This window comes from Rhinoderma darwinii, chromosome 13 (assembly GCF_050947455.1).
Source record: "Rhinoderma darwinii isolate aRhiDar2 chromosome 13, aRhiDar2.hap1, whole genome shotgun sequence".
Taxonomy (NCBI): domain Eukaryota; kingdom Metazoa; phylum Chordata; class Amphibia; order Anura; family Rhinodermatidae; genus Rhinoderma; species Rhinoderma darwinii.
The window spans coordinates 49,307,180-49,333,997 of NC_134699.1; the positions used below are offsets into that span (position 1 = coordinate 49,307,180).

General features: G+C 43.7%; 2 protein-coding genes across 2 annotated transcripts in view; one reads left to right on the forward strand and one right to left on the reverse strand.

Moving 5' to 3' along the window:
* Nucleotides 1–26,818, reverse strand: part of ACSF2 (acyl-CoA synthetase family member 2) — an 87,169-nt gene that overhangs the window by 6,111 nt on the left and 54,240 nt on the right. The window contains exons 7-10 of the mRNA XM_075845064.1: nt 17,491–17,589; nt 17,262–17,410; nt 15,317–15,405; nt 12,622–12,698 (exon numbers count right to left, since the gene is read on the reverse strand). Coding sequence (XP_075701179.1) covers nt 12,622–12,698; nt 15,317–15,405; nt 17,262–17,410; nt 17,491–17,589 — 414 coding nt within the window. The remainder of the gene's footprint in view (nt 1–12,621; nt 12,699–15,316; nt 15,406–17,261; nt 17,411–17,490; nt 17,590–26,818) is intronic.
* CHAD (chondroadherin) lies at nt 1,959–9,871 on the forward strand. Its single transcript, XM_075846583.1, has 4 exons — nt 1,959–3,004; nt 3,702–3,865; nt 3,954–4,139; nt 8,867–9,871. The coding sequence occupies exons 1-3, from the start codon at nt 2,228–2,230 to the stop codon at nt 4,093–4,095; spliced, it is 1,083 nt and encodes a 360-aa protein (XP_075702698.1). The 5' UTR covers nt 1,959–2,227; the 3' UTR covers nt 4,096–4,139; nt 8,867–9,871.

Genomic DNA, 26,818 nt, shown 5'->3' on the forward strand with positions numbered 1-26,818 from the left:
TCACCCCATCAGACAGAAAACATGAGAGTGCATGCCTCGTAATACTGTATAACTATATTTTTCCTAAAAAATGTGTACAGGTATCGGCATCTTCCCACAGCCGAGGGGACTGCAGAAAGGTATGGGGTTGTCCTTGCTGGATATGTAAAAACGACTGATTTTACTGTCTATCTTAGACCTAGGCCTCGTTCAGATGGACATATTGTACCCATTGTAGATGTAACACCCAGCCCCCAAGCGATTTTACCAAACTGAACATACAGAACCATGGGCATCTACATAGGAAGTCATTACTGTCTCTGAGAAACAACCTCATGTTCAAGATGCTGTAATGGAATAAACCCTTTGTATTCATCCTGCAGGATATGCCATAAATATCTGATAGATGCTGTCCCTACTTCTGGGACCCATACCTGTCTCCCAAGTGGGGGTCCCCCTGCATCAAGCTGGAGAATAAGTGCAAAAGTGGATGTGAATTCTGAAAACAGCCGAGCTTGCTGAGCTACGCTTTTTCCGTAAATCCCATGGACATTTTTTTGGGGGCACAATCCTTTTAAACATTTATCTATAAAGCACTAGTCACAGTTTGCAGTTCTGGTGCATTTTCTTCCGCGCGTTTTAAAGAAAACCCAGAAAAAAATAATCATACAGATGAAGACAACTCTTCTCCACATCTCCTTATTGGCACTCCCCCCCCCCCCCCCCCATTAGCCAGAGTGGAGAGCCGCATACAAATAGCGGCTCCCGCTCCGGCGGACTCAGCCCAGCCATGTATTACATGGTCACCCATTTATTTGAATGGCCAGCATGTAATACTATATTTTGTGACCGTTTGCAAATTCCCTTGGAAATATAAGCTATGTGAAGCCGGACATGTGGCAATCATCGGAAATCATTGGAAAACGGGGTTGTCGTAGTGAGATAACCACTTTGAAATTAGCACTACAAACAAAAACTGTGTGTAGTCTGATCCTTACTCTCTTCCCGCAGCCCCCTCTTCTACTGTCTGTAGGTTAGAAAAAAGCAGTGACAGAGTCTGCAGGATCAGAGTATACACCATTTATTTGTGGTCCGTAACCATGGAGACACATAGTTCTGCAAAGATTAGGTACACAAAACGGAAGAATTATTTTTTAACAAGATTCATTGCAACGTCAGTTCATTTTTAATTTTAGATCTATTTCAGTAATAGAAAAAAAACAATGGTTCAAGAGTGTACATACCCTTTAAACAATAAATAAAAAATATGTTACATCTAAAATGGTGATTGGTGATGTTACCAGTATCCTCTTAAAATCAGGGTCGAAAATAAAACCAAGAAAGACCCCACAGGCAGTAGCTTTAGGTAAAAAATAAAAGATCTGCTTTATAAAGGGTAAAGACCAAATTTAGGTCTGACTTTGTAGAAACTATTATATGTTTTCTAGATATTTCTATCATGCCTACAGCCATACATGTGTCCATAGAAATTACATCCAGTATATGGAGACAGAAAGCCTGGGTGCACCTATGTTTGTACTTGTTATTTTGTCGCTAGTACAATTCTATGTACTATGATATCTGTAAATGTGCCGTGAAAAAAAATAAATGCTGTGATCGTATATTTTTTCTACAAGGCTAAGGCTTCGTTCACATCTGCATCAGGGCTCCGTTCATGGGTTCTGTCTGAGCGTTCCATTAGGGGAACCCAGAAACGGAAACAAACAGAACCCAGAAACCAAAACGATGTAACCCTAACGGTGACTAATGGAAACCATTTGCACCGGATCTGTCACCAATTAAATCAATGGTGATGCAAACGGAAATCTATGGTTTTTGTTTGGATTCCGTTCATGGGTTCCCGATGTAAAAGCTCAGACGGAAACCATGAACCCCTGACGCAGATGTGAACGAAGCCTAACACATTTGAGGTAAAGAGCAGACCCGAGATCAGATATCCAGAGGAAACGGTGGGAAGGAACAAACTCTGAATGTTGTTCGCTATGCAGTGCTAACATTTTTCTGCCTCTTGAAGATTACTACTTTTAACAGGTACTTCTCAGTTCACTACCTTGGGATTTATAATGTTCACATTCTGCTTCTCATAGTGGGTTAACTTCACACTCGCCTCCCAAAATCTGCCTCCTCCACATAACGGTTTGGCCGCTGTCTGTTTTTTTTTTTAATAAGATATAAATAGGTCTGTGTGTGCAGGTCTTGCTCACACTGCCATTCCTCTGTGCTCGCTATGGAACACCTCAGTTTCTTTCTCCTCCTAAGCGTACTAGCTACTGCATGCCCCATTCTGAAGGCATGCCCCACAAACTGTCACTGTCACGGAGGAGACCTGCAACACGTGATTTGTTACAGCGCAGGCTTAACTAAGCTTCCAAAGATATCAGAGCAAACTCGTCTGCTAAACTTACAGAAAAATTTCTTCCCAGTTCTAGTTCCTAATTCGTTCAAAGAAATTAAAGGTCTGGTGTCTCTGCACCTGCAGCACTGTCAAATTCGAGAGGTTTCAAATGGGGCATTTCGAGGTCTTAAGAAACTCGTCTATCTCTATCTATCCCACAATGATATCAGTGTGATAGGTGCCGATGCCTTTGATGAACTGTCTGATCTCACTTATTTATACATGGATCACAACAAAATCCTCGAGGTACCCAAAGGACTCTTGTCACCACTTTTCAATCTTTTCATCTTTCAAATGAACAACAACAAGGTGCGTGAACTGAAAGTGGGGACTTTTACTGGTGCCAAAGACTTGCGGTGGCTGTACCTATCTGAGAATGAGATCACAATACTGCATCCAGGATCTTTGGATGAAGTGGAAAATCTTGCCATTTTCCATATAGAGGGGAACCAACTGAGTAGTTACCCACTAGCTGCCATTAGCAAGCTGAGGGTAGTGGAAGATTTCAAGATATCCCGAAATCCAATCAAAGTTATCCCTGACTATGCCTTCCAGTCTTTTGGCCGATACATGGAGTCTCTGTCCCTGGACCACATGGGCCTGGAGAAGGTGGGTACTTAGCATTAAGATGTTATTGTGGAATTAATTACTGACTTATGTTAGCATTACATCATTTTATTCCAGGCCCTTTACATGGGTTTCAAAAGCATTTGGATACAACATATAAGCAGAGAGAAACATATGCCGAACGACATACTAAGATGTCATGAAATAGTTAAGCTTAAACTATCAAACTAAAAACTCTCCTCCATACCGGTAAGGAAAGGATATTTCTTTATCCTCAATAACAGTCTGTTTATTGACAAGATGTCTCTCTGTGATTCACAAAGCAATCCCTGTCTGTGACTCCAAGGTTAGGAGGAGGGGATCGGCATGGCACATTTCAGACTAGTAAAAAAATTGGAGAACATAAAGTAGCTCTCAGTAGAAGTTGACGAATTCCATAACTTGCTATGTCAGGGAAGGAGAGATCCACCAATTATGAATGGGCCGGTTGGTGTATGACTATTTCCCTTTCTAACTCCAAATATGTCAAAGTTTACATGGAGCTTCTGAATAAGATCACAGGGCACTTCAATCAAAGGTGGACATTTCCAGTGAGATTCATATTGAAGGCAGGAGATGGTTGGGAGCCCAAGGAGTGGGTGAGAGTTGGAGGGAAGAATGTGGACATTTGTAATGAACAGGGAAGAGTTGGAATGTTTGTTCCTCAACTAGTAGCCAAACCCACACATTTTTGGTTTAGTTTTCAGAAAAAGCTTTTGTTGGAGTTACAACCTTGAAGACGCTTAATATTGAAGGAAACAAGCTAAGCCAGCTTCCTGCCAACACCCCATTTTCTACCATGCAAAATTTAACACTGGCAATTAATCCTTGGCATTGTTCCTGCCAACTGGCAGCTGTAAGAAGGTGGGTCTGCTTGAGATGCATGTGTTTTTTAAAATACCATAATTCTCAAAACTCAAATCCAAACTTGACGCTATTTATTTGAAAACAGATGGATGGACAGTAGCCGTTCCCGCCCAGATGCCACTTGCGCAAGCCCAGCCCAATACCGTGGACAACAAATAAGAGACATAGGAGTTTTCCGTGGCTGTAAACAACCAACTAAGAAATCTCGAAAGGGAGACCGTCATTAAAGAGGTATCTCGACTGAATGTTCAGAAGACAGCCAGATAAAATGGTATGTGGCGAGTTTTTGTTAGCATTAGCGCTATATGTTGAGAAAAGTTTTTCATTAACTTCTCAAAGCTCTAACTATTTCAGCTAGAGTAAGAAAAAAACAAAAACATCTGGGCAATGTTGTCTTCTCTAAGGCCTCACGTACACGGCCATGCCCGTAATCACGGTCCGTGATAACGGGAACAGCCAGTCACTGGCGGCCCCGGACCGCCACCCACATTTTCGGCCCGTGTTCCCATACAAAGTATAGGTGCACAGTCCGTAAAAAGGAAAAGATAGGACATGTCCTATCTTTTGCGGAAGCTTTCTACGGGCCGGACACCTTCCCACAAATATACGGCAAGGTGTCCGTAGTCCATAGAAGTGAATTGGTCTGTAATTGTGGACTGTAATTACGGTCCACAATTACGAACAAATTCTACGGTCGTGTGCATGGGGCCTAAGGGAATTTTTTTTCAACCCGACATAAGTCAGTTATTTTTCCTGAATCAAAATTATCTCCATATTTTATATTAATTACAGTTTTTTCCAACAGCCATGAGAGAAGACCGTAACCTGTTTTTAAATTCTTATCTTTGATAAAGGATCTTCTTCTGTCTTTAAATTGATTTATAAAAATACTCAATAAATAAAACTGTTCAATGGCCCCTAGTTTTTTACATGGATATATTTATCCATGCAAATTACTTCATATTGTTTTCCCAACTAAATAAGCTTAACCCTTTAGCGACCAGCCTATTATGGGCCTTAAAGGATAGGTGATAATTGTCTGATTGCTGGGGGTCCCACCGCTCGTGAGAATGGGGGCCCCTAACCCCCTGTTACTCCTCACTGTTCATCAGCATTGAGGAGGGCATTGAATAGAGCGACGGTCGAACATGTGCGCTGCCGCTCCATTAAAAGTCTAGTATAATATAGAGGAAGTATTAATTATAAAACTTAGCTTTTATTAAGCTTGAATAAAATATGAAACATCACATGTTCTGTAGTGAAAAAATTATGAACATACAAACATATAAGTATCAAAGAGGCAGCGGTATATATCACTAGGCTTTGTGGACAGCATTCCTATCTAGCATGCTTAGTCTTGTAGTACTACTGTGCATTATATCTGTCCTATCTATTATCAGGTCTGCATTCAGATCTGATAGACTGTCTCAAAGCCGGATAACCTAATCTGCCTAAATTAAATTTTGAATGCAGTGAGGTGGATCTAAGGGTTCGGGACTGCCGATCTTGGGATTGGTGGTGGCTCCCAGTGGTGGGGCCCCAGCTATCAGACATTTAACACCAATCCTGTGACAATTGTCGATTCTGGGACAACTCCTTTAATGTCTTTCAATCGTTGCATTCCAAATCCTGCAACATTTTTATTTTTCCATCGACGTAGCTGTGTAAGGGCTTATTTTTTGCAGGGCGAGTTGTGTTTTTTAATGGCACCATTTTGGGGTACATATAACTTACTATTCACTGTATTAAATGATGCATATAATTGTGCTCCCACAATAAAGAAAATTTAGTAGATTCACTGAAGTGATAAATGAGTAAAATATAACTTTATTTTATAACTCTCTAAAAACAGGGGTACAATCACCACCGTGAAAAAGCCCCACCGTGTGTATTAAAAACGTATTAAACAATAAATACCGAGTCCTGATTCAGTTTGTGGACCCTCTATGACTGGGTATATTATAAAGATATCAAACCGGAATCAGCATTTAAACATGGGCATAACAATAGTTTTGACCCCAAACCACACTAGAGTCCGTGACAACCGCACCGGAAACTCCTAATGCTAAGGTATACAACAATGCTATTGATCCCTATGCTAAAATTCCTCATAACAACCGACCCTACGCGTTTCTATACTTATCATCAGGGGTCTGTAGCTTGGTCACTCTGGCCGGGATGCCAGAGATATTAGTTCAACAGCAGATATTCTGCTGTGCACCACGGAAGCATGCTCGCATAGATGTCAGCGGCAGTGGTGATTGTACCCCTGTTTTTAGAGAGTTATAAAATAAAGTTATATTTTACTCATTTATCACTTCAGTGAATCTACATATAACTTACTGATTAACTTTTATTACCTTTTTAAGGGGGGGAATGGAAAAAAAAATAACAAATCCGACATTCGGGGCATGATATATATATATATACACGACGGATATCTGGAAGGGGTTAAATTTAAGACATTTGTCATGTGGTATAAATAACATACTAACTATTCCCTGGGTCTGTACGATTACGGCGATTCCAAATTTATATTTGTTTATATGTTTTACTACTTTTGCAAAATAAAAGCACTTTTGTCGCCACAAAACTCTAAGAGTCATAACTTTTTTTTTTTTTGTCAATGTAGCTATATGAGGGCTTATTTTTTTGAAGGACGACTTGTAGTTTTCATTTTGGGGTACATATCACGTTTTTATTGTTGATTGTGTTTTCTCAAAGCTGGGAGAAACAGAAAACCGCGATTCTGGTATTGTTTTACGGCGTTTTATCGTTCTGGTCGTTACGGATGCGGCAATACCAATTATGTGTAGCTTTTTAAAAAAATTAAAAAAAATGTTTCATAATAAAACATAAAAAAAATTACTTTTTTTTCCTTGGGATTTTTTGTTAGGAACTTTTTTTTTTAACCTCTTGCCGCGCAATCACATAGTTATGTTGTGGGCGCTTATATCTTAGTGCCATCCCACGTAACTGCACATGATTGGGATGGCGTGGGCTCGAAGAGTTGAGCCCGTGCCGTCATTAACGGGTGTCAGCTGTATATTACAGCTGACACCCTGCTGTAAACTAACTCCTTAGATGCCAAGGTCAAAAGCCACCGCTGCATCTACGTGGTTTGAAGCCGATCGGCACCCACATGACGCGATCGCGGGGTTGCCAATGGTTGCTTAGGCAACTGGAGGCCTAACAATGGCCTCCTTGTATGCCAAGTACAAAAGCCTTTTAGGCACCGCCAAAGGCAGGACCTAATAGACTTGCTGTCAGTGTGACACTGACCGTTCTTCTAATGCATTGCACTATGTAGGTGCAGACCTTCAAGTCACCTAGTGGGACAAAAAAAAAGGAAAAAAATTAAGAAAAATGTTGTACAAAAAGAAAACAAAAGTTTCAAGTTAAAGAAACAAAAATCGCCTCTTTTCCCATAAAAAGGCTTTTATCAAAGTCACTTCAGAACTGAACTGGTCCCTAAGAAATAGGTTTTGGAAATTTTCTTGAAAATGTGAGAAATTGATGTCTTGTAACGTACTAGAAAAATAAAGAGGACGTTCAAAAAAATGAAGCCAACTTAAAGTAGACATATAGGAAATGTGAACAAGTAACTATTTTGTGCGGTATTACTATTTATCTTACAAGCAGAAAATGTAAAAAAATGTTTTTCACAAATATCGACCAAATTCTACCTCTAACATAAAGTACAATGTGTCACGAGAAAACCTCAGAATCGCTTGGATAAGTAAAACCATTCGAAAGTTATTACCACATAAAGTGGCATGTCAGTTTTGAAAAAAATGGGCTGTCTACACAAGGCCAAAGCTGGCTGTGACTTCAAGGGGTTAATTTTAGTCACACTATAGGATTTTACTATGTAATAGTTTCATCACATTTACAGTACAGTGGAATACTTCTGTATTGCAGTGTATTATGCCTATAAGTGTAAAACTGATTCCTATTCATACACAGATGGTAGACCTAGTGGGCTCCCCCCATTTGGCATGGAAACCATTGGTCCCCAGTAATCGCATTCCGGGGGACCGATGAGGAGACAGAAGGAGCCATCTTCCTCTGAAACAACTATTGACCGCGGCATCTAAGGGAGGGATTAAACGGTTGGGATCAGATAGAGCCGCTAGAGCATGAGCCGACTGCTATTAGACATCCGGGCACCCACTCTAACCGTCATGGGGCACTCATTCCTGACATATGACAGAGCACCGTAAAAAAGGCGGCGCTGTGGCATAAGGTCCCTTAATGACCGCTATAAAAAGGAGTATTGGCGGTAATTCCCATCACACAACGTGATGGAATATCCCTTGGATATGCCATCACCTTGCAATTGATGGGTGTCTGACTACCGGGACCCATACCAATCCTGCATTCCCTCCCTACTTTTATACCGCGCAGCGGCGCTCCACTTGAATGCAGCTGTGTTGCCGTTTCCTGCACAGCGAGTGGCCGGAAAGTGCCGATAGTTGAACCCCCATCGATCGCAAAGTGATGGCATATCCTAGCGATATGCCATCACTCTGTGTGATGGGAATAACCCTTTAATTTCTTTGAAGCTCTTGGACCCCAATGCTCTTGAGTAACTTGAAGCTCTTGGACCCCAATGCAAATCTCCCCACCTACTATATGTAATTCAAAAAACAGGTATCTTCTTATGTAGCAGAGGTGCCATTGTGCCCCTCAGGTTTTAAGGCCAACCTTGGTGGGACTGCTATGTCTGCTATGTTCTGTCTCCAATAATGTCAAAACACCATTATTCCGGCCCCCAATGTATTGTTGAAAAATACAATTTATAAAGAAAAATATTTTCATAATTTTGTGGGCCACATTCCTTTAAGGCCCCAATATAGCATGTATGCAGCAATCCAAACTGGTCATACCACTGTCAATATAACAAACCATGTCTAGTAGCACCTGCATGGCTAAGTGAAAGAAAATTGACAAATATATGTAGTTACTAAACTTCTTTTAACTGTACCAATTAAACAGGCACCTGATGGACAGTCTGGGTAACTGTGATGCTGTTGACCTGCAAACTACTGACCTGTAGGACCTTCTAGGAGCGATTCCCCCTTTGATTCGAGCCATCGCGTATGTCTACATCTGCCATTGTGAATCTGCAAGCCGCACCATCCCGTATGCATGTAATCATGTGATCAGCTAACCGCCATTGCACTTCTAATCATGTGGTCTACTAGGTATGTACACGTACGTGTTCTGCATTCATGTTATACAATATATAAACATTTAGGCATTTATTACGGTTGAATGATTCTAGCAAACTCAAGCATTCATGTGGCAAACGTAAAGTTTTAACTGCTAATAATTATATATAGAGAATATAATAGTGCTGGCATATGTGCGCCATATATACTGCAACTACACTATAATACAATTATAAGTAACACAATTCATGTCCAACAACTATTGATCTCCTCTACACCATTTTTGTTATTAAAGGGGTTATCCAGTTTGTTTTACTCATTTTTAGAATAGGAATTCATACAGTTTTATAATATACATGTATTAGAAATTCTGCTCACATACATTTCTTGTAGCGCATGAGGCCCCTGTCACAGTAGAATGGTATAGCCCAGATTAGTCCTGTGTAATGTATCTATAAGCTAAATAGGACTGAACATGGCGTCAGTCATGTTACCAACACACACACACACACACATATATATATATACACACACACACATATATACACACACATACATATACACACACACACGCACACGCACACACACATACAAACACACACACATATATACACATATACACACACACACATATATACACACACACATATATACACACACACACACATATACACACACACACATACATATACACAGACACACACACACACACACACACATATATACACACACACACACATATACACACACACACACATACATATACACAGACACACACACACACACACACACACACATATATACACACACACACACACACACACACACACACATATATACACACACACATATACACACACACGGACGGGACGAGACGGAGAAGAATGTAAGATCTGCTCCTCACACACACTGACGGATGTGATGATGAGATGTTGCTGTAGGTAGAAATACTTTATAACTTCTGCTCCTCAATAACCTATTATTCACCCGCTATATCCCTCGACAGTGATACCTGAATGCCAGTGGTCACATGATGTGGGTCACATGACTGTCCATTCAGTTATCCTATGGGTGCATTTCTATGGACAAATCCGTGGGCTATACCATTTTTTTATTTTTAGACACAACTACACTGGTATAAGAAAGGTATGTGAGCAGAATTTTAAATACATGTATATTAGAAATCTGAATGATTTCCTATTCTATAAATAAATTCATAGCAAAAATAAAAAGTGGACAACCCCTTTAACTTTGATTGAAAAACTGACTTGAGAACCCATACATGTAAGGGTGCTACACAGCTATATGATGTACTGTGAGTTACCTTACAAATATATATATAGCATATGTGGTCTGTAAAGTATAGAGCTGTTTAACACAACAGAAAACAAAAGTTGAGTGAATTTAAATTTTAAACAGTTTTTTTTTCCATCTTCTACTCATGTTACGTGCATGTTAAATGTTACAAGATGTCTTTTCTTACTGGTTCTCTTTGCGTTATTAGAAATAAAATATATTTCTATATTATGGGAAGCAGGTGTATGTAAAAATATTCTGACTGACACAAATATATTAAAAAAACAAAAACATCAAAAGGTATTTTTCTGATATTTCTTACCTATAGTTTTTAAAAAAAAATTCTAGCTGTCTATCTACAACATGTCCCATTACTTGTTTGCTCCAACACTCATTACAGTAGCTGGGAATGAGACAGACTACAAGCTGTTATAAAGCCGCTTATAGCATGGTTTCTCTGCCTGTCCTGTTCTACAGATTCTACAAGTCATTAACATGGCAGTAATTCTGCTTTTTATAACATGCCCTACTTAAAATCTACACAAAATCTTTTGCAGCTTTGCCAATTCTTAAAATGACCCCCCAAAATTATAAATGTGATGGGGTATATGGAGTAATATTACCTGGTGCCCTCCAGATGTGCCTCTCTACTGTGGATCCACCATTTTAGAAACCCCTCTGTCTCAAAATTGCCACAGCGCTTCTCCCTCTGTTCACGGATTGGACAGAAATGGTCACGTGAGCAGCTCTGGCCAATCCGCGAACAGTGGGAGTGTCTCAGACTCATAGTCTAAGCCATTTTGGGACAGCACAGAGGGGAACCTAAAACGGCAGATCCACTGTAGAGGGGCACAACTGGAGTGTACCAGGTGATACTACTCCATATACCCTATTATATTTAAAACGTTGTCCTGGGACCGGAGGGTCACTTTCATATGTTTCTTAATTCTGAAATGATCGTGTCTGTCACTTCTTTCTGCTGCCCACATACAGGGCCGAATAAATATATGACAGATCTGCTTTAATATTTACAACATTTAAATACCTTCTGTAGGATTATACATTTTCAAGCAGTACAGAGAAAAACATCCATTGCTTCTTGTATCTCTTATAAATAAATGACATACAGTGAAATCAGGGTGGTCCGAAAAATGCCCAGCGCCTGCCCATGTATAAGCTATATCAATACTACGACTGGTGCTGGCCGAATACTTCTAGTCCATAAACAATGTGCATCCCCAGATGCGTTACATTAACCAATGAACCTAAAATAACACTTGGTTTACAAAACAGCTACTGTAATAATGTCCCCAGCCACGTTTACTACCTGTAGTCCCAAGTGGATGGTAACCTAGTAGAATTAACTGGGTAAGGTCTGTACAGTAAATTTAAAAAGCAGTTCTCTAAATGATGTTCAACTCTTCTCTATGGGATATCCAGACATGGCATCTTCTTGCTGTTAGGTCGCCTGCGGCCAGTGAACTAAAAGTTTGCAGAACGCAGAACTGCAAACAGCCCCAAATTGGCTGCTAAAAAAGCAAATACACTACAAAGATTAAAATAACAGATTGTTCCAAAGGGTTCTCATATGGGGAAGGGGGTCAGTGGTCCAGTTCTGAATTTATTAACACATTTACTTTATTAAAAGATTTACTTTTTATTTTTTGTGGATATTTAAAAAATTATTCTTCTAGCTCAATCCCGAAGTATTACATGTAAAATTGTATTATACAATTATGTTTTTTTTTAACTTATTATAGGACACACACACAGTATATGGCATCTCCATAGGATATGCCAAAAATATTTGATGAAACTGGGTGTGACTGCTGGAACCCCCACATATCTAAAAACAGGATCCCTTATACCTGGCAGAAAGGTGGGCATGTATCCATGGTTACTCTCCATTATGGTGAATGGCAGGTCCAGAATCAGCCAGGTGAATGTGCATGGCTGTTTCCTTAAATCACATTCACTATAATGGCTTGGCTGTTTCCTTACCTCACATTCACTATAATGGCTTGGCTGTTTCCTTACCTCACATTCACTATAATGGCTTGTGACTGCTGCCATCTCTCTGTCAAGAATAGGGGATTGGGCATCCCTGTTCTCAGGATTGTGGGAGTTGCAGTAGTCAGATCCTTGCTGACAAAACATTTATGGCATATCCAAACAATATTGTGTAAGTGTGTTTAAATGGGAAAAAACAGTAAAAAGTTCTAAAAGGCTTTTATATTTTGATGTAAGAAAACATTATATTAAAAATATGTATAACCAACTCACCAGAATATTTCTCATAGCAGTCTCGGTGGCAAATTTCTTCACAATCTCAGGAGGTGCAATGGACCCGGCAATCACTCCTGCAATAATGGTTATAAACAATTTATATGGGGCTAGTTTTGTTGCCGTTCCCATTCCTAGTTCTTAAAAATTGTGCTTAGTAAAACCAGAGATGACAACAACCGACTGACCTGGACCAAGTCAAGAATTCTAAAAAGTGTATTCCCATCTCACCAAACCCAGAGGGGCAGTAGTAATGCTAAATCTCACTATAAAAATTCATGTTTATAGTATTCTCTAAAGGATTCTTTGGTGACCCAGGTTCTGCCTGGATAACAGGGCTCAACCACAAGAGGTCCCATGAGGTTAGGCCACAGATAACAACCTTGTCTGAAGCTGACAGTGTAACATTCCTGGGACTATATGGTTTAATTCACAGCTAAAATATTAAAGTGTAGCTAAACGTTTGACAAACTTCTGACATATCAGAAGTCCGAGAACTGAGACCCCCACCAATCGCTAGAACGAAGCAGCTGAAGTGCTCATGTGAGCGCTCAGCCGCTTCGTGTCTGTTTGGCTTTTTCCGTAAATAAATGTATCAGTGTGCGGACTCAATAGAAAGTCTATGAGCCCGTACTCCGATACATTGGCTTTCCGCAGGTAAATTTCTGAGCGTTTTTCTGCTCATCGTTGACGCAGCCTGTGGATGAGATTTGTTCAACTCTCATCCACTCTGCTGCTACAATCTCATCCAGTCTGCTGCTACAATCTCATCCAGTCTGCTGCTACAATCTCATCCAGTCTGCTGCTACAATCTCATCCAGTCTGCTGCTACAATCTCATCCAGTCTGCTGCTACAATCTCATCCAATCTGCTGCTACAATCTCATCCAGTCTGCTGCTACAATCTCATCCACTCTGCTGCTACAATCTCATCCAGTCTGCTGCTACAATCTCATCCACTCTGCTGCTACAATCTCATCCAGTCTGCTGCTACAATCTCATCCACTCTGCTGCTACAATCTCATCCGGTCTGCTGCTACAATCTCATCCGGTCTGTTGCTACAATCTCATCCGGTCTGCTGCTACAATCTCATCCGGTCTGCTGCTGCAATCTCATCCGGTCTGCTGCTGCAATCTCATCCGGTCTGCTGCTGCAATCTCATCCGGTCTGCTGCTGCAATCTCATCCGGTCTGCTGCTGCAATCTCATCCGGTCTGCTGCTGCAATCTCATCCGGTCTGCTGCTGCAATCTCATCCACTCTGCTGCTGCAATCTCATCCACTCTGCTGCTACAATCTCATCCAGTCTGCTGCTACAATCTCATCCACTCTGCTGCTACAATCTCATCCAGTCTGCTGCTACAATCTCATCCGGTCTGCTGCTACAATCTCATCCGGTCTGTTGCTACAATCTCATCCGGTCTGCTGCTGCAATCTCATCCGGTCTGCTGCTGCAATCTCATCCGGTCTGCTGCTGCAATCTCATCCGGTCTGCTGCTGCAATCTCATCCGGTCTGCTGCTGCAATCTCATCCGGTCTGCTGCTGCAATCTCATCCACTCTGCTGCTACAATCTCATCCACTCTGCTGCTACAATCTCATCCACTCTGCTGCTACAATCTCATCCAGTCTGCTGCTACAATCTCATCCGGTCTGCTGCTACAATCTCATCCGGTCTGCTGCTACAATCTTATCCAGTCTGCTGCTACAATCTGCTGTGGAACATTCGCAGTATTTACGCTACGTGTGAACTTACCCTTAATCTGCAGTTTTTTCACAAAAAAATAAAAATGCTGCAGTAAAACTGCAGCAAAACAAGTATGAATCTGATCTTTTATATAAGACATTCATTTTTATTACTAGTAATTGATGTGTCTTGTAAAAAAAAAAAAAAGGTTTAACATTAAAAACCGCAAAAAAGTTAAAGGCTATGGTTAACGTTTTTTTTTAAATAAAAAAAATGTGTATCAGTGTGTGTGGTGCAACTTTTTAAATACTTTTACTTTCTGAGATACAGCTGCTTTGTATCCTGTATCTAGCGCTGAAACCTGTATCCGTCAGGTCAGCGGGACTGTCAGGTTCTGTGTTAGCGGGTCCTGCGGGTCTCAGACATGCAGGATAGAGTTGCTACCGATCACATCTAAGTTCATAACTTATATGTGATAAATAACAGGTTGATACTGAGTGTCAGAGACACGCACGACCCACTGTCCCTAAACCCGTCAGTGCCGCTGACCTGGCGGATACAGGATTCAGCGCTAGATACAGCTGCTCTGTATACAGGATACAAAGCAGCAGCATCTCAAAAAGTTAAAATAATTTTGAACAAAAAGTAATTAGAAAGTTGCACCAAACACGCTGATAAAAAAAACAAAACAACATTTTAAAGGTGTACATAGCTTTTTAGTAGTTAATGAAGCTATAGGGAAACAATGTATTTTGGATGGAGCTGCTTTAGTCGCTGGTGGGGGGGGGGGGGGGAGGGGGAAACCATGATGATGAGTATGTATTCATTTTTTCCAAAGAAAACACATGCATGAAATACCAGGCGCTGTTCCACACACATGGACCCCACAAATACCTCAGAGACAAACAGTCTGCAAACTCCCACGTTCTTTTGGCCGGGTGTTTTATGTGAATGGTGAAGAAAATGCATTCTAGTTATAAGTGGAAATCCGCAACCAGATCAACCACATACCGGAGGTGAGAGTAGGAATATGAGATTCAAAGTCTGGCTGTCCCAAAAGATCTATATACATTGTAGGAGTTCCGTACATCACAGTGCATCTGTAGGACATTAAGAGCCACAAGTGAAAATTCTGATACAGTAGACAGGTAGCTTTCATATTAACGGCAAATGCTTACTAAGGTTTATTCAAAGAGGCATTGATAGAAATATTATACACAAATAGTATAAATTGAAAGGTAATTTGCATTTAGACAGATGTTAAGAAATTAAGAGACAGTATTGCATAAAGTGAATCTCCATCTTTTATCATCATGTAATTTTAAGGCCAAAATTCTGTGATTTAGCAGTCAGAGCTTTCTTTGTCTGATATAAAGCACCAAATCCGGTGCATAGACAAAAATGTAAAGTGTGCCTCCAATTATATAGAAAAACAATTATATTGCAGGATTAAAGGGGTTTTCCACTACCGGAGAACTAATAATCTATCCACCGGATAGGTCATCAGTATATGATCGGTGCGGGTCCGACACCAGGACCCCACACCGATCAGTTGCTACGGCTGTTTGCGGGCACCGGACGTTATTGCACAGTATGCAGTGAACAGAGCCAGTAGCAGTTGGCTCCGTACACTGCATAGCGGTCGTGCTGCAGTTTTGCTACTATTCACTTGAATAGGAGCAGATCTGCAGTACTGCAGATTGGCCGCTATTCCATGGCCGGAGCCAACTGCTTCCAGCATGGACCTCTGGTGCCCAGACGCAGACAGAGCAGATGATCGGTGTGGGGTCCGGGTGTCGGACCTGCACCGATCATACACTGATGACCTATGGATAGGTTATCAGTTGTGCGGTAGTGGACAACCCCTTTAAGCAAAATAACTATTTTTCTATATGACTTGTTAAGCAGATTTCGCTCCTAAATAACAGCACACACTGGCCGCGGTCCGGGCTACTCGTAACTCTGCAGTAGAAAACAGAGTGAACTGCTCTGTCTCCTGGGTTCCTGTCTCAAATACAGAAGCCAGCACTCTAGGGTCACATTACATTCTACAGCGCTGGCTCCCATACGGAAGACTGGAACCTACTACACAGTTTCGAGCACGGACCGCAGCCAGTCCATGCTGCTATTTAAAAGCGGTGTACCTACACTTTCAATAAACTTCTGTCATGTCATAGTGACATGTCAGAAGTTTTGATCAGTGGGGATACGAGCACTGAGCCCCTCACCGATCGCTAAAATGAAGTGGCAAAAGCGTTCAGGCGAGTGCTGTACCGCTTTGTTTCTTCTCAGCTTTCCTCGGAAAGCCAGGTGAGCAGACTCAGACTTTCTATTGAGCCCATACACTGCTCGCTCGGCTTTCTGAGGAAGGCCGACCAGAAATGAATCGTCACAGTGCTCACCTGAGCGCTTCTGCTGCTTCATTTCAGTGATTAGTGGGGGTTTCAGTGCTCTGACCCCCACCGAGCAAAACTTCTGACATGTCAAACGTTTTTTGAAAGTATAGGTACACTTTAACAAGATATGTAGAAAAACTATTTTTATTGAAAATTCTGCACTATAAAATTTTTTTGATAATTGGGAGTGCACTTTAATAAATTCATATTCTGGCTTCCTGCAGCCACCACTAGAGGGAAGTTACTGCATACTGTGCTATTGGTAATTTCCATGTATAACAGTATGCAATAAGCCCCCTCCTTCTAGGCAGCCAGCATTTTAAATGTATGTCTCCTATTTGTATCAGAAGAACAAAGCTCCGGCTGCTATAAAGAAATTAATTAGCATATACATTTTAACCTATTTGGATAAATAAAAAACAAAATGGTATTGAAAGTGAACATTAACTTTAAGGACAGATATAGTATATAAAGCGACAGACTGTAACACTAACACTTGTACACAAATAAACCGAATACACATATACAAATGGATAAGACAGAAAATAAATATACGGTACTTCTCCTGTGAAATGGCCTGCAATAGAGCTCGAGCGTCAAAGCTTGGAGATGGAAAAACCACCGTTGGACCATACACAGCCATCACCAGACTGCCTAAAACAGATCCCATGCAGTGGTACAGAGGCACAGGAAGTGCCACCCGGACTCCCTTGGGATCAATAAGAAAAACATTGAAGTCTGTTGATGAGTGTAGAGACAATTGTCTAAATTGTATTTACTCCTTCTCACCTTCTTCCAGTTGTAACCCATCCTTATGCCTACCATAGCTGCATTATTTACAATGTTGTGGTGGCTCAGAGTTGCTCCTTTGGGATATCCGGTTGTTCCCTAAAAGAGAATCAAGGACAAATAAGACATCGAGATAGGGTGTTAACACTTCTTTCAGACAAGATGGACACTAGAAACTGAAAGCTATAAATATATGAGGTAAGAACGTGTATTAAAACATGGTTAGAAGTTGTAAAGTGCAAATTTACACTCGGCGCACATACCCTATGTAATGGTAATTTGTCTGTATGTAACTGACTACAACGTGACGATCGGATTGAGATCTGGGAAATTTGGAGGCCAAGTCAACTACTTGAACCCTTTGCCATGTTCCTCAAACCATTCGAACAATTTTTGAAGTGTAATAGGATGCATTATCCTGCTGAAAGAGGCCACTGTTGTTATGGAATACCATTGTCATGAAGTAGTGTACTTGGTCTGCAAAGATATTTTGGTGGGTGGTATGTATCAAAGTAACATCCACATGATTGCCAGGACCCATGGTTTCCCAGCAGAACATTGTCCCGAACATCACACTGGCTCCGCCAGCTTAATTTCTTCTCACAGTGAATACTGGTAATATCTGTTCCCCAGGTAAGCGAGGAACACGCAACTGGCCGTTCACATGACGTAAAAGAAAATGTAATTCATAAGACCAGGTGTAAAGGATCTGCCAGGTACTACGTCTGGGTATACTCCCGGGATTAATCAGTCGACACCTGAGGCCAGACCTCTTAGACTGACACCGGCTCCCACCAACCAGGGTGGCAGGCTCAGGAGTGGGAGAGCCTATCGCGGCCTGGTCAGTCGGAGTTAGCTCCGCCCCCTGTCCATTTATACCTGCCGTGTTCTCTTCCTCAGTGCTTGTTATTCTTCTTGGATTCCTGGCCCCACTGCTGCCTTGCTCCAGCCTGCTTCTGCCGTGCTTCTGCCTTTCTTCACTTCCGTTTATCCTGCTTCGCTTTGCCCCTGGCTTGCTTCCTGCTCCGTGCTCTCGTTGGTATACTCCACTTCATCCTGATCCTGACTGACTCATTCACCGCTCCGTTTCCTCGCGGCGTTCCGTGGGCTACTGCCCCTTCCCTTGCGTGTTCCCTGTTTGTACTCCCTTGCACTTAGACAGCGTAGGGACCGCCGCCAAGTTGTACCCCGTCGCCTAAGGCGGGTCGTTGCAAGTAGGCAGGGACAGGGCGGTGGGTAGATTAGGGCTCACTTGTTCCCTTCACCTCCTTCCTGTCATTACATAATAACAAGGCCATACCTAGTCTACCATTTCTCCTACGCTGACGCTATCATGGACCCCCTTGAGACCCTGACCCAGCAGATGCAGGGCCTCTCCCTACAGGTCCAGGCCCTGGCTCAGAGGGTCAACCAGGGTGACGCTGCCTTAGTAGTACCCCTCACCTCACCTCTAGAACCCGACCTCAAGTTACCTGACCGGTTCTCAAGGGACCGTAAGACTTTTCTCTCCTTCCGGGAGAGTTGCAGACTTTATTTCCGCCTAAAACCTCACTCCTCAGGTTCCGAGAACCAGCGGGTGGGTATCATTATATCCCGACTCCAGGAAGGGCCCCAAGAGTGGGCCTTCTCCTTGGCTCCTGACGCCCCTGAACTTTCCTCCGTTGATAGTTTTTTCTCTGCCCTCGGACTCATTTACGACGAGACTGACAGGACTGCCTTAGCCGAGAGTCAGCTGGTGACCTTACGTCAGGGTAGGAGACCTGTTGAGGAATACTGTTCTGATTTTAGGAAGTGGTGCGTAGCTTCTCGGTGGAACGACCCGGCCCTAAGGTGCCAGTTTAGGTTAGGATTATCTGACGCCCTGAAGGATCTGCTGGTTAGCTACCCCTCTTCTGACTCCCTAGACCAGGTTATGGCCCTAGCAGTACGACTTGACCGACGTCTCAGGGAACGTCAGCTTGAACGTTTCAATGTGTTCCCCTCTGACTTCTCTGCGATTCCCCCCGAGGTCCCGTCTCCTCGCTCTTCCACGGAGGACTCGGAGGTACCTATGCAACTCGGGGCCTCCATGTCCCCTCGAGACGTAGAGAGTTTCGCAGGAAGAATGGTCTCTGCTTCTACTGTGGGGACGACAAGCATCTACTGAACACCTGTCCCAGGCGCAAGAATAAACAGCCGGAAAACTTCCGCGCCTTAGTGATCATCGGGGAGGTCACTTGGGCGCACAGGTATTTCCCGTTAATGTGAAACGCAATAAAATTTTGCTTCCCTTTCAGGTCTCGTTTGCTGGCCGGTCTGCCACGGGCAGTGCCTTCGTGGATTCTGGCTCATCTGCTAATATCATGTCTGTGGAATTTGCTATATCTCTAAAAATGCCTTTTATTGATTTGCCTTATCCTATCCCGGTAGTGGGTATCGACTCCACTCCTCTTGCTAATGGTTATTTTACTCAGCATACTCCTGTTTTTGAACTCCTTGTTGGCTCCATGCATTTGGAGCAGTGCTCTGTACTGGTGATGCAGGGATTATCGTCCGATCTGGTATTAGGTCTTCCCTGGTTGCAGCTGCATAATCCCACGTTTGATTGGAATACTGGGGATCTCACCAAATGGGGTAGTGAATGCCTGATGTCATGTCTTTCGGTTAACTCTATTTCTCCCCGGGAGGAGGTAAACACGCTTCCTGAGTTTGTTCAGGACTTCGCTGATGTGTTTTCTAAGGAGGCCTCCGAGGTGTTGCCCCCACATAGAGATTACGATTGCGCCATCGATTTGGTGCCTGGTGCCAAGCTTCCTAAGGGTAGGATATTTAATCTTTCATGTCCTGAACGTGAAGCTATAAGGGAGTATATCCAAGAATGCCTGGCCAAGGGTTTCATTCGCCCCTCGACTTCTCCTGTAGGTGCTGGCTTCTTCTTCGTGGGGAAGAAGGATGGTGGTCTTAGGCTGTGCATTGATTATCGGAACCTGAATAAGGTCACCGTAAGGAACCAGTATCCCCTTCCTTTGATTCCAGATCTTTTTAATCAGGTTCAGGGGGCCCAATGGTTTTCTAAGTTCGATCTACGGGGGGCATATAACCTTATCCGCATCAAAGAGGGGGATGAGTGGAAAACTGCGTTCAACACACCCGAAGGTCATTTCGAATACCTGGTCATGCCCTTTGGGTTGTGTAATGCCCCTGCCGTCTTCCAGAATTTTATTAATGAAATCCTGAGAGATTACCTGGGTAATTTTCTTGTAGTGTACCTTGATGACATACTGGTGTTTTCCAAGGACTGGTCCTCCCACGTGGAGCATGTCAGGAAGTTCCTCCAGGTCCTCCGGGAAAATAATCTGTTTGCGAAGACCGAAAAATGTGTGTTTGGGGTACAGGAGATACCATTTTTAGGTCAAATCCTCACTCCTCAGGAATTCCGCATGGACCCTGCCAAGGTTCAGGCTGTGGCGGAATGGGTCCAACCTGCCTCCCTGAAGGCGCCACAGTGTTTTTTGGGGTTCGCTAAATATTACAGGAGATTTATTGCCAACTTCTCGGTCATCGCTAAGCCTCTTACGGACCTTACTCGCAAGGGTGCTGATGTCCTCCATTGGCCCCCTGAGGCCGTCCAGGCTTTTGAGACCCTCAAGAAGTGCTTTATCTTTGCCCCCGTGCTGGTTCAGCCCAACCAAAGGGAGCCATTTATTGTGGAGGTTGACGCTTCCGAGGTGGGAGTGGGGGCCGTCTTGTCCCAGGGTACCAGCTCCCTCACCCATCTCCGCCCCTGTGCTTACTTCTCTAGGAAGTTTTCGCCCACGGAGAGTAACTATGATATTGGCAACCGCGAACTTTTAGCCATTAAATGGGCTTTTGAAGAGTGGCGTCGCTTCCTGGAGGGGGCCAGACACCAGGTAACGGTCCTTACTGACCACAAGAATCTGGTTTTCCTAGAATCTGCCCGGAGGCTTAATCCTAGACAAGCTCGTTGGGCACTATTCTTTACCAGATTAAATTTCTTGGTTACCTATAGGGCTGGGTCCAAAAATATTAAGGCTGATGCACTGTCACGTAGTTTCATGGCCAATCCTCCTTCCGAGAAGGATCCTGCTTGTATTTTACCCCCTGGTATAATCGTTTCTGCCACTGATTCTGATTTAGCTTCTGACATCGCGGCTGATCAAGGTTCAGCTCCCGGGAACCTCCCTGGGGACAAACTGTTTGTCCCCCTGCAATACCGGCTAAGGGTACTCAGGGAAAACCATGACTCCGCACTATCTGGTCATCCTGGCATCTTGGGTACCAAACACCTCATTACCAGAAACTATTGGTGGCCTGGGTTGCCTAAAGACGTTAGGGCTTACGTCGCCGCTTGTGAGGTTTGTGCTAGGTCCAAGACCCCTAGGTCCCGACCTGCGGGCTTACTACGTTCCTTGCCCATTCCCCAGAGACCTTGGACCCATATCTCCATGGATTTTATCACCGATTTGCCTCCATCTCAGGGCAAGTCGGTGGTGTGGGTGGTAGTAGACCGCTTCAGCAAGATGTGCCACTTTGTGCCCCTTTAAGAAACTACCTAACACCAAGACGTTAGCTTCGTTGTTTGTTAAACACATCCTGCGTCTCCATGGGGCTCAGTCAATATCGTTTCTGACAGAGGGGTACAATTTGTTTCCATATTTTGGAGAGCTTTTTGTAAAAAGTTGGAGATTGATCTGTCCTTCTCCTCCGCCTTCCATCCCGAAACTAATGGCCAAACGGAAAGGACTAACCAATCCCTGGAACAATATTTAAGGTGTTTCATCTCTGACTGTCAATTTGATTGGGTCTCATTCCTTCCCCTTGCCGAATTTTTCCTGAATAACCGGGTCAGTAACTCGTCAGGGGTCTCCCCGTTTTTCTGTAATTTCGGGTTTAACCCAAGGTTCTCCTCCGTTTCTCCTGGTTGTTCCAATAATCCCGAGGTAGAGGACGTTCATCGGGAACTGTGCACAGTCTGGGCCCAGGTTCAGAAGAACCTAGAGGCGTCCCAGAGCGTACAAAAGATTCAGGCTGATAGTAGACGTTCTGCTAACCCCTGGTTTGTCGTCGGGGATCTGGTCTGGTTGTCGTCCAGGAACTTGCGCCTTAAGGTCCCGTCCAGGAAGTTTGCTCCCCGATTTATTGGACCTTATAAGATCATTGAAGTCCTCAACCCTGTATCCTTCCGTCTGGAGCTGCCCCCATCCTTTCGCATACATGACGTCTTCCATGCCTCCCTCCTTAAACGCTGCTCCCCGTCCTGGTCCCCCTCGAGGAAACCTCCTGTTCCCGTTCTCACCCCTGAGGGGGTGGAATTCGAGGTGGCCAAGATTATGGACAGTAGGATGATCCAGGGCTCCCTCCAGTACCTGGTCCATTGGAGAGGATACGGGCCGGAGGAGAGGACTTGGGTACCTGCTCGTGATGTTCACAATGGGGTATTGATCAGGAGGTTCCACCTTCTCTTCCCCACTAAACCGGGTCCTCTTAGTAAGGGTCCGGTGGCCCCTCATAAAAGGGGGAGTACTGTAAAGGATCTGCCAGGTACTACGTCTGGGTATACTCCCGGGATTAATCAGTCGACACCTGAGGCCAGACCTCTTAGACTGACACCGGCTCCCACCAACCAGGGTGGCAGGCTCAGGAGTGGGAGAGCCTATCGCGGCCTGGTCAGTCGGAGTTAGCTCCGCCCCCTGTCCATTTATACCTGCCGTGTTCTCTTCCTCAGTGCTTGTTATTCTTCTTGGATTCCTGGCCCCACTGCTGCCTTGCTCTAGCCTGCTTCTGCCTTGCTTCAGTTCCGTTTATCCTGCTTCGCTTTGCCCCTGGCTTGCTTCCTGCTCCGTGCTCTCGTTGGTATACTCCACTTCATCCTGATCCTGACTGACTCATTCACCGCTCCGTTTCCTCGCGGCGTTCCGTGGGCTACTGCCCCTTCCCTTGCGTGTTCCCTGTTTGTACTTCCTTGCACTTAGACAGCGTAGGGACCGCCGCCAAGTTGTATCCCGTCGCCTAGGGCGGGTCGTTGCAAGTAGGCAGGGACAGGGCGGTGGGTAGATTAGGGCTCACTTGTTCCCTTCACCTCCTTCCTGTCATTACACCAGGCCACCTTCCTCCATAGTCCAGTTCTGATGCTCAAGTGCCCACCTTTCGGCGGTTAACAGAGGTTAGCTTCGGCATACTGACAGTTCTGCGAAAACTTCCATCATGACTGGAATAAATTATAAGTGCATGCAAGGGCAATGGAACCACAAACACACACATTAGCCATGGCGGAGTGGGAGACATCAAACCCCTGACTAGACCCCTAAATTAAGTCGGACCAGAGACCTTCCAAAACCCTTAATTAATTCGGACTCGAGACCTTCCAAAACCCTTAATTAATTCAGACCCCAGACCTAAATTAATTAAGAGTTCTCATGAACCTTGCTGGATATATTTGATTCCTTTTCCCCAGTTTAGGGATAGCTCTGGGAGTGTTGGGGGGCAAAGTATAATAAGATTTACCAGGGACTGCTGCAAGGCGGTATGGACTTAGTTGCCAGGGGACCTGCATTCACAGCCCTTAACTGCCCCCTTAACGTGCTAGTTGAAGACAGACAGATGCTGGTATGGATGCAATGCCAAGTCGAGATCAAAGAGAAAAGTAAGATGAGGCCTAGGTCAGGGTCACACACAATGATTCAGTCACTAGCTAAGGTCAGGGACACAAATAGAGAATCTTTGTTACAAGAACAAGAGTGCCGGATTCAGTTTGGGAACTATTACTCTGGCATATGTTGGTGCTCAGAAAGAGTCTTATATAGGCAGTCCAAAAGAATAATGTGACACCAGAGGGAGGTCTTCTAATTTGACGGCAGCTCCTCACGCTAAACACTGGAGGGAGAGGAGAGTCTGCCCCAGGAACTGGGACAGTCAGACATGGTAAGTAGGAGATTGCCGGCGTTTTGTTACAGGACCCCAGACCAGACCCCTAAATGAATTCTGTACCCAAGATCAGACCCTAGACCCCTCAATAATTCAGACCCCAGACCAGACCCCTAAACTAATTCAGACCCCAAATCAGACCGCTAAGTTAATTCAGACACCAAGACCCCTATATTTATTCAGACCTCCAAGTTCATTTAGACCCCAGACCAGACTCCAAAATTAATTCAGACCGAAGATCGGACCCCTAAACCAGACCAGCGTCTGGGCCTTGTAATAGCCACCACACACAATGTACTGACGCTTTCCACTATCAAGATCTTGTGTGCTGGGCCCTCCAGACTAAGGGGCCCGGTTGCAACTTACGTCACAGGCGACTAGCTGTGATTTGGGGTTACTATCTTTTATCAAAATATCTCACCAAGTCTGCAAATCACCTGGTAGGGACATTCATGGATCTGAACTTTCATTTGTTGGATCAGAATGCTATTTAAGCATTAATAATGACCAGAACGGATTACTAAAGTAAATAATTTAAAACAATTCCAGCCATAAGCCAACATTAATAAGAAAATCATCCTTCTTGACGTCACACGCTTCAGGAATGTGCACGGTAATGATTTAAACAGTAATATATATAGTCACTTATCAAATGCTGCTGAGCCGCTGCCTGTTTACTGCTGAAGGCGAAATTATATGGGTCCACAAATGTTAAATGACAGGTGTCGGGAAAAAATTTTTTTTTATATACATTTGCTTTTAGTGTGTTATTAAAATAAATTTTATTTATTTGTGTGTTTGTGTTTTACTTTTTTCTAACTTTTACTTCTCTATGGGGGCTGCCATTTTTTTTTCCATCTCTGTATGTGTCGATTAACGACACATACAGAGATGGAATATGGCACATACATCCCCATAGAGAATGCGAACGGGAGCCGTTCCATTCACTATGGTGTACGCCGTCTGTGTGGGAACGGTGCATGCGCCGCTCCCACACAGTCCAAAAGGAAGGTCTTCGGCCGAGCGACATCCAGCGCCATTTTCTTGTGGACCGGAAGCCGCGGCCGGACAGTAAGATGACTACTTCCGGTCGCGGCTTCCGGACATGTGTTCAGAAGCAAGGACTAGGAGCGGATGGAGTGGAGGGAGCGGCGGCGGCGGAAGGAGCAGGTAAGTTATGTTTGTGTATGTTCGTGTTTTACTGTGTGATTACCACTGTATGTAAGCCTACTACACTGTGCCTCCGCTCAAAAATGGCGGCACACAGTGTAGGAGGTTTGAACATTCAACCCCCTCCTTTCTCTTGGCACTAGCCAGGATAAAGGAGGGGGATTAATTGAGCACACTAGAGTGAGTGTGTCTTCTCCAATTTTGCAGCATAAAGCAATGAGGTTGCTTTACCACATGCCAATGCTTCAATTTTGGGAATTGCTCCCTCTGGTGACCAGCACATGGAAATGTTATTAATTAGAATCTAATTGATAATATTTCCTGACTTGTGAAAAAATTAAAAAAATTAGAACATTGTCTAATCATGTATATACTAACTGTTTAACAAAAAAAATTTTTTTATAATTTCTAGCGACACATTCCCTTTAAATCTGCCTATAATGCATAGAGGATAAACCTGCAAATCATATATTTACCCTTTCACCTATGACAGCACCCCTGGAGAGACATCCCATTCTCTGGACAGGAAGCCTGACGATATAAAAAACGACAGACCTCTCCACACACCCAGTCAGGTTTCCTGTCCTCCAGATGGGATTCTCCTGTGGATCAAGACACTCTCTCCAGGATTGCAGACCCTCCAGCAGGTACTCACCTGTGTTCCTGAAGGTGTAAGTCTCTAAGGGAGCAACCCATAGTCTGTGGCTGGTATCTCCCTCCTCTCCCGGTCACTGTTTCCCTCTACGGAGGTGGTAGATTCCCGCCGCGGGTGGGGTCTCCTCTGGGGGGAGAAGCTCTCCTGGAGTCAAGCCTGGCTCCGGGGTTACATGCAAAGAGCCAGGAATCCTGACCCAGCGTTAAGATATATTTTGGGGTCTGGAAAGCTTTTCTTACCTTTACAGGAATTGATATAGATCCATTAGCAGATCCAGATATTCCCCTGATTTTAGACTTTCTCCAGGCAGGGCTAGACAAAAAACCTCAAGCCCAGTACATTAAAGGTTCAAATTTCTGCCCAGAGTTCTTCGGAGCTCATTCCACCAGAGCTGTATCTACTTCTTGGCTGAAAGAGCCAACCCATCTCTAGACCAGCTCACCCCACACCTTTATTAAACATTATAGATTACAGTTGCATTCAGTCATTGTCTAAGCCTTTGGTAGGAAGTTCTACAAGCTGTAGTCCCACCCTAAAACTGGGGTTCTAGTTTACATCTCCAGGGGTGCTGTCATAGAT